The sequence below is a fragment of the Anastrepha ludens genome, chromosome X (genome assembly GCF_028408465.1).
Source record: "Anastrepha ludens isolate Willacy chromosome X, idAnaLude1.1, whole genome shotgun sequence".
Classification (NCBI taxonomy): Eukaryota; Metazoa; Arthropoda; class Insecta; order Diptera; family Tephritidae; genus Anastrepha; species Anastrepha ludens.
This window is the reverse complement of record NC_071503.1, coordinates 16,677,426-16,690,564: the sequence shown is the minus strand read 5'-3', so window position 1 is coordinate 16,690,564 and position 13,139 is coordinate 16,677,426. Positions and strand designations below refer to the sequence as shown.

General features: G+C 41.7%; 1 protein-coding gene across 1 annotated transcript; it reads left to right on the top strand.

The window, feature by feature from the left end:
* The first annotated feature begins 8,798 nt into the window (after nt 1–8,798).
* On the top strand, nt 8,799–9,971 carry LOC128869784 (uncharacterized). The gene has a single exon (XM_054112387.1). It carries the CDS (start codon nt 8,799–8,801, stop codon nt 9,969–9,971), a length of 1,173 nt encoding a protein of 390 aa, XP_053968362.1.
* Nucleotides 9,972–13,139: the final 3,168 nt, after the last annotated feature.

The following is a 13,139-nucleotide window of genomic DNA, read 5'->3' as shown; positions in this document are numbered from 1 at the left end:
GTTTTGTTTCATACCATACACAAAAAGTTAATAAAAGTAATAAAAAAATAAATAAATATCAATATTCCTTTGTGTTTTGAAATATACCACTATGGCTAAATGTTGCTTATAGGCAACTTCTCATAACTGTAAAACCAGAAGTCCTAGAACCTTGAAATTGATATCAGTTCATATTTAGGACTCTAACATCAACCTAACGTAGTAAAAATATTTTTAACCGCGCCCACTTTAATTCTGACATTAAATGGTTAACATCTCGCTAATTTGCGCCCACGCCCCGACGGAAGAGAAGGACGATGCGACCAAGGATTCTTTCTATGAGCGCTTGGCACGTTCCTATGAGCGCTGCCCCCGCCACGACATAAAAATCGTGCTTGGCGACTTCAACGCCAGGGTACGCAAGGAGGGAATTTTTGGTCCCACAGTCGGAAAATTCAGCCTGCACAACGAAACAACCGGTAACGGACAGAAGCTGATCGACTTCGCCGGGGCCCGAAACATGGTAGTCTGCAGCACCAGATTCCAGCATAAAAAGATACACCAAGCTACCTGGCTGTCCCCTGATCGAAAAACGCGAAACCAGATCGATCATGTTGTGATAGATGGAAGACACGCTTCTAGTGTATTAGATGTACGTACGATCCGAGGAGCCAACATCGACTCGGATCATTGCCTTGTTGCAGCCAAATTGCGCACACGCCTCTGTGCAGCAAAAAACGTACATCTACCTACGCAAAGAATGTTCGACATCGAAAAGCTGCAATCACAACAGACAGCCAGAAGATTCGCCACTCGACTCTCTCTCCTGCTCTCGGAGAGCACTGCCCAACACACCGGCATGCGCGAGCAATGGAGCAACATTTCTCGTTCCCTACGTACCGCCGCCGAAGAAGAAATCGGATTCCGGCGAGCCCGAAAAAACAATTGGTACGACGAGGAATGTCATGCTGCCGCCGAAAGAAAAGATGCCGCCTATAGAGCCACGCTGCGATCGGGCGCAACGCGAGCCATGTGGGATCGCTACAGAGAGCTGAAAAAGGAAGAGACACGTATTATCCAACAGAAGAAACGAGAGGCCGAAATACGTGAGTGCGAGGAGCTTGAGATGCTGGCCAATAGGAACAACGCCCGAAAATTCTACCAGAAAGTTCGGCGGCTTACAGAAGGTTTTAAGACCGGGGCGTTTTCCTGTAAGAACAAAGACGGTTATCTGGTGACTGACGTACAGAGCAATCTTAAATTATGGAGGGAACACTTCTCGAACCTGTTAAACAGTGACAGCTGCGCATATCATAGAGAAAGTGAAGATCCCGATACCCCAATCGTTGACGACGGAATTATCGTTCCGTTACCCGACCATGACGAGGTGAGAATAGCAATATCACGGCTAAAGAACAACAAAGCCGCGGGCGCCGACGGACTACCGGCTGAGCTATTCAAACATGGCGGCGAGGACCTGGTAAGGTGCATGCATCAGCTCCTATGCAAAATATGGTCGGATGAAAGCATGCCTGCCGATTGGAATTTAAGTGTGCTCTGCCCAATCCATAAGAAGGGCGATCCTGCAATCTGTGCCAATTACCGCGGGATTAGTCTTCTAAATATCGCCTATAAGGTTCTTGCGAGCGTATTGTGTGAAAGGCTGAAGCCCACCGTCAACCAACTGATTGGACCTTATCAGTGTGGCTTCAGACCTGGAAAGTCTACCATCGACCAAATATTCACAATACGCCAAATCTTATAAAAGACCCATGAAAGGAGAATCGACACACACCATCTTTTCGTCGACTTCAAAGCTGCATTCGACAGTACGGAAAGGAGTTACCTGTATGCCGCTATGTCTGAATTTGGTATCCCCGCAAAACTAATACGGCTATGTAAGATGACGTTGCTCAACACCAGCAGCGCCGTCAGAATTGGGAAGGACCTCTCCGAGCCGTTTGATACCAAACGAGGTTTCAGACAGGGTGACACGCTGTCGTGCGACTTCTTTAACCTGATGTTGGAGAGCATCGTACGAGCCGCAGAACTTAATCGCTCAGGCACAATTTTTTATAAGAGCGTACAATTGCTGGCGTATGCCGATGATATTGACATCATCGGCCTTAACAACCGCGCTGTTAGTTCTGCCTTCTCCAAACTGGACAAAGAGGCAAAGCGAATGGGTCTGGTGGTGAACGAGGACAAAACGAAGTACCTCCTGTCTTCAAACAAACAGTCGGCGCACTCGCGTATCGGCACTCACGTCACTGTAGGCAGTTATAATTTCGAGGTTGTAAAAGACTTCGTTTATTTAGGAACCAGCATTAACACCGATAACAATGTCAGCCTTGAAATCCAACGTAGAATCTCTCTTGCCAACAAGTGCTACTTTGGACTAAGTAGGCAACTGAGTAGTAAAGTCCTCTCTCGACGAACAAAACTAACACTCTACAAGACTCTCATCATGCCCGTCCTAACGTATGGCGCAGAAGCTTGGACGATGACAACATCCGATGAAGCGACGCTTGGAGTGTTCGAGAGAAAGATTCTGCGTAAGATTTTTGGACCTTTGCACGTTGGCAACGGCGAATATCGCAGGCGATGGAACGATGAGCTGTATGAGCTTTACGGCGACATAGACATAGCGCAGCGAATAAAGATCCAGCGGCTTCGTTGGCTGGGTCATGTCGTCCTAATGGATACAAACGCTCCGGCTTTGAAATTATTCGATGCGGTACCAGCTGGTGGTAGCAGAGGAAGAGGAAGGCCTCCTCTGCGTTGGAAAGATCAGGTGGAGAAGGACTTGGCTTCACTTGGTGTGTCCAATTGGCGCCGGTTAGCACGAGAAAGAAACGACTGGCGCGCTTTGTTAAGCTCGGCCAAAATCGCGTAAGCGGTTATCGCGCCAATTAAGAAGAAGAAGAAAAGCCAAATTATTGCTAGAGACCTGTGCAACAAGTACAATTTTTGAAAAAATTGATTTCGAAAATTTTTGTGGTACTTATGAAACAATATACCGAAAATCGGCTCCGATTTCGAACTTCGAAGGCCGATTAAAAAAAAATTCGAACTAACATAAAAAAACGGCGCGATACGGGTCTTCTTATTTCGCCTCTACTTTCACCCGCCACTCTCAGAATGGACCTAATTTTTGCTAAACTGAATTTGTTCCACAGTGTAATGCAACGACTACAATCAAAAATCCTAAGGGCTATCACAAACGCAGGCTGGTACATAATCAATGACGATATACACAGGGGCTCAAAATTAAATTTATAGAAGACGTCCTTCGAGAATACAGCACAAATCATATTCACTGACTACTAACACACACAAACGAAGAAATGCTGAAAATTCCATATTCAGAACTGCAAAAACGAAGACTAAAACGAATAACTCCGACAGCCCTAGCAGATACTTCATCACTAAAATAAATATCAACTTGTTCTACGTTTTATGTCATATAATTTTTATGTGTATTTTTCCGTCCTATGTCATATAATTCTTATATGCATTATACCTCTTATGCTGTAACAAGAATTGTACTTTAAATAATGATTTAATGTTACCCTTATATTCCCACAATTGGTATACAAATTACTAAGTGTCGAAAGTTGACAGATGTAATAAGTTGGAAAAAACTAAAACAAAAAAAAATGTTGCTTCAATTGAAATTTCTTTTTTTTTAAGACAAGTCCACGAATCATTATTACAATTTTATGCTGCAGCTGCTCTGTTTTCAAACTGTTTTTTTTTTAATTCATCTGAGGTGTTATTTCCACCCCTATATATATCGAGAAACAATCTGTATGTCTTCCCTACTGTAATATCATTTCTCTTATTTAATAAGTTTTCCACCCTTTTTGAACACTGCTATTTGTGACTTAGAGCGGTTCACTTCAAGAATTCTTAAGTTGCAGTAACTTTCAAGCTTACAAAATGATATCATCTGCATACATTATATGTAAGTCTAATATTTTTCGCTTCAACGTTTAAACCTCCTTCTAAGCTTTCATGTATATGGGCATTTTCACAAAAAGGTCAACCACGAGTGGAAAACTCAAACTGTTCCTGAAAACTTTTTGTTGATGAATAATAAATCTCAAATGTGTTTACTTTATAAATATAAAAGAATTTTTCTTTTCTTTTAATTTTGAGCCGAAATATACAACGAATATACAAAATTTACAAAAATCTAACTCTTTTGCCTAAATATACCAACTTTTTTCCGTGTAATATTCGCGTATTCAAAGCAATACTATGATGTTTTTATAATTTAAAAATCTTCTACTGATAGTATCATAATGTTTATCAAGCAGAGAGACTTAGTGGAGATCGAATAACGGTAGTTTTTTTTAGATTACTTTTGCTTATATTCGTATGTCGCGTCCGTTACCGAAAAATAGCATTTATTGTTCTCATTAGTGCAAAAAGTGTTGAAGTATAAATTGCTTTCAGACTTTAAGCAAATAACTTATTTCACTTAAGAAAAGTAGCCATTGACTTTCGACAAAAACGATTAATAAAATTTATTGGTGTTTGAAATTCGTCGCGTCCGTTACCGCGAACCTTAAATTTTAAATAAAGTCGTAGAGATACAAAAACGGCAAAAGAAACAAGAAAAGCAATAACAACGAAATATAGAGAGAAAATGAAAGAAAACGTCGAAAAATGGCAGGAATACAAGAAGAAAGAAGTTAAACGAAAGCAAGAGTACCGAAAAAGATTATCGCAAAAAATGAAAAGTGATAGCAATTTATTAGAAAAGAAGAAAGAAAAGGACCGTGTTAGGCAGCAAGCTCCTGGGAGAAAGGATACAATGCTAATCAATGGGAAAGTAGTGTACGCGATATGTAGTGTACGCGATATTAAAGACGATCTAGTTCCAATACAGTTTATTAATCAATTTGATACGCAAATAAAATGGAAACAGTGGAGAAAAGTAGACGATCGCATAACTTTAAACTACACTATTGGTCCTTTAAGCGACTTAATTCATGATGTAGAGATTCAGCTACCAGCTTTTAAAATGCATTGTTTTATTAAACGTCACCAACAAAATTACTTTGAAATTAAAAAGAAAAATTTAGCAGCTAATGAAATTGTTATTCAAGTGGATTTTGCTGAAAATTATCGCTTGACATGCCAAAACGAAATTCAAGATGCCCACTTTAGTTATAACCAAGTAACAGTGTTTACGTGCGTAGCTTGGGTTCTTGGTGAAACCAAGTCCTATGCTGTTATCAGTGATAGATTGACTCACAGTAAATTCGACGTTTACTGCTTTATTCCCAAAATTATCAATATCTTACAAAACCAGTACAAAGGAGTTACCAGCATTAATATTTTCTCTGATGGAAGCACTTCTCAATTCAAAAATAAATTTATTCTTTCTAGTATTCCAAGACTTGCAGCTGAATTTCATTGCGGAATCTTAGAGTGGAATTTTTTCGCCACTTCACATGGCAAAGGTGCTGTAGACGGAATAGGTGCCGTAGTTAAACGAAAAGTCTGGCAAATCGTTAAAGCAAGAAATATCATTCTCGGTGATGCCTTATGCTTCTATGAATGTGCTATGAATGCTCAATGTTGTTCGATGGAGTTAAAATTTTGTATATCTCTGGAACACAAATTGATAGTTTTTCTAATCAACTGTCAGAGTTATGGCAAAATGTTCCAAATATCAAAGGAGTTAAAAGTATGCATTGGTTTTCATATTTCGACAGTAAATGTATTGAAGTTGCTCGGACGGCCTATTCATTAAAGAAAATAATTAAAATAGACCATTCTAAAAACTAATAACTTTCTTCTTAATTTTTTAAGTCGTTTTTACTGTAATATTACTTGAGATTTTATTTTCAATAAAATTGAAGTGTTATAATGAAAAAAATTCTATTTCCTAGCTCATGGAAAATTTTGTCGCGTCCGTATTTCTTCTATACTCAATTAAAAAAAACGAAGAGAAAATTATCATATTTCATAAACCTACGAATAACAGTCATCTGTTCGCATTTATTAACATATATATTGTATATATATAAAAATCCTTAATTTGCTGAACTTTGTACAATATATTTCTGAATGCGCCTCAAAAAAACTTCTATTTTTTGTCGCGTCCGTATCACTTTATAATTGCTTATAACTACGTACTTATTTGTAAAAGATCTTTCCCGTATATATTAAAATCTAGCACTCCGTCAGCCCTTTAAAACAATATCAATATATATAAACTTTTACTTTGTCTTCATTGTTTTGGACGCACTTAAAAGCGTACAAATGTCGCGTCCGTTACCGTGAAAATGTCCATATACATAAGTCATTTATGTAAAGCGCAAATAGTATTGGCGACAATAAGCATGCCTGTTTGACATGTGAGTTTGTTTTGAATGTATCTGAAATTTCTAAGCCATTCCATACAACTGGCTTTGTACCGCTGCATATATTCATCATGAACTTCACTAGCTTCGTTGCATGGCCAATATGGTGCAGCTAATACAGGGTGGCTGATAAAAGCCGCTACCAAAAAAAATTGAATAACTTTTTTTCTTTTTAAGTTATCTGTTCCATTTTTGTTTTAATTTGCAGATTGATCTTTAAAATTTATTAAAATGGATAACTGGGACACGCAAACAAGAATTTGGATAGTCCGCCGCTATCACGCACTGGAGTCCGTAGTTTTGGTACAGAGAGAGTACAGGCGCATGTTTGGCGGCGATCCCCCGAGCAGATGGACCATAATGAGACTGGTGAATAATTTTGCTGAGCAAGGAACAGCCGCAAGAAGGCCTTATCATCGAAACCCACCAGTTCGGACGGAGGAAACGATCGCTGCTGTAGCTGCAGCTATACAAAGCAATCCAAGGGTTTCAACAAGAAGCTTATCTGCTCAACTTGGTGTCAGCCGACAGTCTTTGCAAACAATAATGCACAAAGATTTAGACTTATTTCCCTACAAAATTCAAATGGTTAACAAACTGAATGCAGCAGACTTGCCGATTCGCTTGGAATTTTGCCAGAAGATCCTGCAAATGGTGGAAGAAGACCAAAACATGTTAAACTGCCTTTTCATGTCTGATGAGGCCCATTTCGATTTAAACGGCAATGTGAACAAACAAAATTGCCGAATATGAAGTACTTCTAACCCACAGATACTCCACGAGACGGAATTGCATCCTCTTCGCGTGACAGTGTGGTGTGCGGTTTCTTCACGCTGTATTGTCGGGCCTTATTTTTTTGAAGAAAATGGTCACACCGTTACGGTTACTGGAGACCGTTATTTGAAAATGCTGAAAGAATTTTTCTATCCAGAACTACCCCGAAAGAGAATTCCTTTCAACTCTGTGTGGTTTCAACAAGATGGGGCAACGTCTCACATACTGTTATAACAGAGTTGCGACGAAAATTTCCCAACAAACTGATTTCAAGAAACTCCGAATTTCGTTGGCCCCCCAAGTCGCCTGACCTTACTGCACCTGACTTTTTCTTGTGGGGTTTATGTAAACAAGAAGTTTATAAAACAAAGCCAACAAATTTGGATGAACTAAAACAATCCATTCGGGCAACAATTGCGGCTATTCCTGTCGCAACTCTCAAAGCAGCAATGAACAACTTTTTACTAAGATGCCGCACTTGTGTCAACGAGCATGGGGGGCATTTAAATTCAATTATTTTTAAAACTAATATAGTTAAGCTACATTTAATAAAATTTAATGACCTTCAACTTGAAAAAAAAAAATAAATGAATTCCATACACTAAAAAAAAAGTTATTTGAGTTTCTTAATGTAGCAAAATTCATCAGCCACCCTATCAAGGCGTTTCTTGGTACTCTATCAAACGCCGCTTTCAAGTCGAAAAAATATGCGTAAACTTTATTTTTTTCATCGAATTTTAAAATAACAATAGCGGTTAAATTGAATATATTTTCGAATGTGATTCTTTCTGAAACTTGCTTGATACTCGTTTAAAATACTTTTTCTTTCGGTCTTTCATTAATTATGCCCATCATAACTTTAGCAATGCAGTTCCGAAATGAAATTCCTCTGTAGTTTTCTATTATCCCGCTCTTTGAAAATAAAAAAAAAACTACACTAAATCTAAAAGCCTCATCTACTTTGCATTTTTCAAAAAGATATGCATGTGTAAGCAGCTGACAAAGCCGTAATAAAACTTTTAGGGGCATTTTTTAAGAACTCGTAAGGAATTCTATCAGTCCCTGGAGCTTTGATTAATTTAACCTTGTTTAGCACAGATCTAATTTCGCCTGCGGGGCATAAAATATTTCTTTGGCATTAGCACTAGGGAACCCCCTAGTGGGGGAGCCTGTTATCCCTATAGGGCGCGTCCCCAGGTGGTGGATAGGGAAACGCCTCCCAGATATGGAAGGTAGGAGAGTAGGTCTCCCGCGAACCACACAGGTCGAAGACGTAAACTTCGTTAAAAAAAAAAAAACTCCCTCAACCAAAGGTGTGATGCGACCCGTGCCTATTGGGTGGGTTTGGCAGCCGGGGGACTAAATAAGGCTGTCTTCGTACGGAGCCCTCCTGATATCAGGCCGCCTCAGGTTGTAACGGTGGCCTTGCCATGGTATGGGGCGCTGCCATGGTCGACCGGATATTTCCCCACTATCCTCTTTGGTCACCACGCATGTCGACATGCGCAGCTCCCTCGGCGGGGCAGGTGACCGTACGAACCAGTTGAAATGAAAAAACAAAAACTCAAAAATTCGGATGACGGGAAAACAAACACGGAACAAACGGAAAAAATTACGGGAAAACATACTGACGCATCGACAGCACGGACTGATAAAAAACCAAACATGCGGACAGACCTACAGGACAAGCAAACAGACAGACAGGAGGAAGTGACGGACGCACTCAAAAAACAGTCAGACATTTGGACAAGACGTACGAGCAAGGACGAACTGAGGATGACGGGGTCACCCTCAGAGGATGAGCTCTTGGCCTCCAGCCAAGAAACAGTTGAGGGCAAAGCTGTGGGCCACAGTACGCCAACAACTATAAATGAACCAACAACATCCGCTAAAGCCATGGGGCAAAAGCGTGGCAATAAAGGTCCCTCGAGGTATAAACTTTACCAGAGGTCTCTCGCTATCCTTGGGAGGATTCGGAAAAACGAGACCGAAGGTAAAGTTCATCCCAAAGATGAGACCGACAAGGCAAGATGCCAAAAGGTGGTTGATGAATACTTGGCATTCCAAGCCGCTAACAGGACAGATGCCAAAAAACGAAACCGCTCGCATGACGAAACTGGGAAGGTAACAAAGAAGCACAAGATATCGGATCAGGGTGCAGTTGCCTCCAAACCTATCAAGCGATTTAGTGAGGTGGCACGGGACCATCTCCAAATGGCATTGGTAGTCGAAACCTCTAACCGCGGAAAACCAGTGCTTTACAAATGGTCAGAGATTGAGGCACGGTTGGCTCGCATAGTCGTTGACCATGTCATGGCGAACCCGGAGGGCCGAAAACCAGGTTTCGACTCGGTGGAGGTAGTCCGCGGCTACCGTGTCATTAAATGCGATGACCAATTCTCACTGCATTTCTTGACAAATGTGATTGGTAAAATGCAGAACAGCTGGGAAGGCTTGAAACTCAAGCTAATTCCGGCTAGCGAGATTCCACGAAGGCCGAGGGCTCGCATCTGGGTACCAAACATGGAGTTTGATGCCAATCAACTAATCCCCTACCTTCAGGCGCATAATCGCTCGGTGCCGATGACCGATTGGTCGATCATCAAAGCGGAGGCTCCGCAAAGGCACAGCAGATTATTCCTCCTTCTAATTACAGAAGATAGTCTGGAACCACTGGAGAAAGTGGGAAACAAACTTCAGTTTTTGATCAGGAAGACCCAGCTGAAGATATTCCGTTCTGCAAGCCCGAAAGAGGAGCAGGATGAGGTCGATGGTGCCAACGAACTGCTGACTGGCATGCAGCTAGATGACACCGAGTCCGAAAAAGGAAACCAGTAAACGTGGGTTTAAAGGTTGTCCAAATCAATCTGCAGCATTCACGGTGTGCAACGGACAACCTAACCCTTCTCCTGGCGGAGGAGGACGTGGACATCGCACTAATTCAGGAACCCTGGGTGCGGAGCACCGAGGTGAAAGGGTTCACTGGGAAAACCTACAATATCTACTATAAACGGATAGAAGGTAATCCCAGAACATGTATTGTAGCTAAAAAACATTTAAACACATTTTTAATTCCATTGTATAGTTCACAGGATGTGACGGCTGTTGAGGTGGAAGCCACTGACGGAGTCAAAATTACGCTTGGCTCTATATACATGGCACATGAAAGACCAGCACCGCCTGAGGAGGCTTGTAAACTTGTGCAGGAAAACCCGAACAAAACCCTGCTTCTTGGATGCGATGCCAATGCAAGGCATGCTCTATGGGGAAGCTCCGAAACAAACGACCGAGGTGAGTCTCTTTATGATTTCATAATTAACACTAACTTGTCGGTATGTAACAGGGGTAACACTCCCACTTTCACCTTTCCAAGTACGGAGTACTTCAGGGGATGGGAGGAAGTGATCGATGTTACCCTAATGTCTGAAAACAGCTCAGGAAGGTTAGACAATTGGAGGGTCTCTGATAAAAGGTCTTTTTCGGATCACAGCTGGATCCTGTACGTTCTGGATCTTAATGTTGATCCGCCCTTACCGTATAGAAATCCACTAAGAACCAACTGGAAAAGGTTCAGAAACATAGTCAATAAAAGGATAGGAGAGATTCCCATCCACAAAATCACTCTCACCGAAAACCTTGAGAGTAGGGTCACAACACTGGAGAAGGCATTTAGTAGGGCCTACAAAACGTCCTGCCCCATAAAATTTAGTAAAAAATCCCATCCCCCTTGGTGGAGCAGTGAGCTCTCAAAACTAAGGGAAAAATCTAGATCAACGTTTAACCTCAGCTACTCGACAGGAAATTGGCAATTGTACAAAGAGAGTCGGAGACAGTACAAGAAGGCAATTAGGGCCGCCAAGAAAGAGAGCTGGAGCGAATTCTGTTCGTCAATCGAATCCACCAGGGATTCTGCCAGGCTTCGCCGTGTTCTGTCCAAAGATCATTCAATGGCTTCTTGGGTCAAGAAACCTGATGGTACTTGGACAGCAACGACAGAGGAATCGCTAGAACTTCTGCTAAACACGCATTTCCCGGGGTGCAGCGTCCACGAAAGTGGGAGGGGAAGTATCAGGCGGAGCCAATATAATCCACAGCACCTTGCAAAAGAAATAATTACAAAGGAGAAAGTTGCATGGGCAATTAAATCTTTTTCACCTTTTAAATCTCCGGGGCCAGATGGGATCATCCCAAAGATGTTACAGGAAACCTTGGACTGTATCCTACCATGGCTAGAGGAAATTTTTGAAGCGTGTTTAAACCTAGGTCATATTCCAGATAGTTGGAAACTAGTCAAGGTCGTCTTCATTCCAAAAATAGGCAGGAGGGGACATGAATCAACGAAGGACTATAGGCCAATCAGTCTTTCGTCTTTCCTGTTAAAAACCTTTGAAAGACTTTTGGATATATATCTGCTCAACATGCGTACCTTAAAGGCAAATCTACGGAGACAGCGCTTCACGAGGTAATCCGAACAATAAAGGGCTCTCTAGAGAACAAACATTATACCATGGGAGCATTCTTGGATATAGAAGGCGCCTTTAACAATGTTAGCACAGATGCGATCCAACGGGCGTTGATAGACTTAGAGGTGGACAATTGCATCAGTAATTGCATCATCTATGCAAGAAACCAGGATCATCAAAGCTAATATGGGTAATATCAGTATAACCAAGAAGGTCCACAGAGGCACCCCACAGGGGGGATACTGTCTCCACTTCTCTGGTTATGCGTTATTAGCAAAATCTTAATAAAACTTAATAGAGGTGGGGTAAAAGCGGTGGCGTACGCTGATGATGTGGTGTTAATGGCGTCAGGACTGTGTCCTAATACGATCAGTGGGATCATCCAAAGGGCATTAGGCGAGCTTAACTCTTGGGCCACAGGCTGTGGCCTAGGTTTAAACCCACGTAAAACAGAGCTTATGCTTTTCACCACCAGATATAAGGTACCACCTTTTACCTTACCAAATATTAACGGACAAACTCTCTCACTATCACCCAGCGCAAAGTACTTAGGGGTATTTCTGGACTCCAAACTAAGCTGGAAATTAAATGTTGAAGAACGGGTAAGGAAGGCAGAAATTGCTCTATATGCCTGTAAACGTATGCTTGGAAGAAGATGGGGTCTTCAACCTAAGCATACATTATGGCTGTATAAGACGGTTATACGACCTATTCTATCGTATGGTTCGGTAGTTTGGTGGAAGGCTCTAGGGAGAGAGTACAATACCACACTACTCGGCAGAATACAAAGATCAGCATGTGCAATAACGGTCGGTGCAATCAGATCATGTCCTAGAGAGGCTCTCAATGTACTGACAAACGTTATTCTAATAGACCTACATATTAAGAAGACGGCAGCCATGAGTGCATTTAGGTTAAACGAAGCGGGTCGCTGGAGAGGAAAAACTTATGGTCATGCTAGTCTATTATTGCGACAAACTCAGTTAATCTCGGTGAGAACTGACTACATCGTCCCGACGGTAACTTTCAATAGGAATTTTGCCACTCTCTTTCCAACTAAGGAAGAATGGAATAAGGGATTCTCTCTAAACAACTTCGACACTACAGTCTATACGGATGGAAGTAAAATGGGCTGCGGTGTTGGAGCTGGTATATATTCTTACAGACTTAAAATTGAGAAATCTGTGCGTCTCCCTAATACCAGCAGTGTCTTCCAGGCGGAAGTACTGGCGATTGGGGAAGCTTGCAGGCTACTAATCGCAGATTTCTCTTTTAAGGGTAATATCGCTATTCTCTCGGATAGCCAAGCTGCAATCCAGGCACTGGGTTCGGCCACAACAACCTCCAAAGTGGTGGAACAAAGTAGGAATAGCCTCACCATCTTGAGTGAAAACCATAAAGTCACCTTAATCTGGGTCCCGGGACATCGGAACATTGAAGGTAACGAAAAAGCAGATGAACTGACAAGAGGGGGATCTGCCATGAATAACGCTCTTGCAGAATCGGTACTCACACCATTAGGTGCAGTCAAGAGCACAATTTC

Coding starts and splice junctions, on each gene's coding strand:
- LOC128869784 (XM_054112387.1), top strand. CDS start 8,799: ATGCGGACAGACCTACAGGACAAGCAAACAGACAGACAGGAGGAAGTG.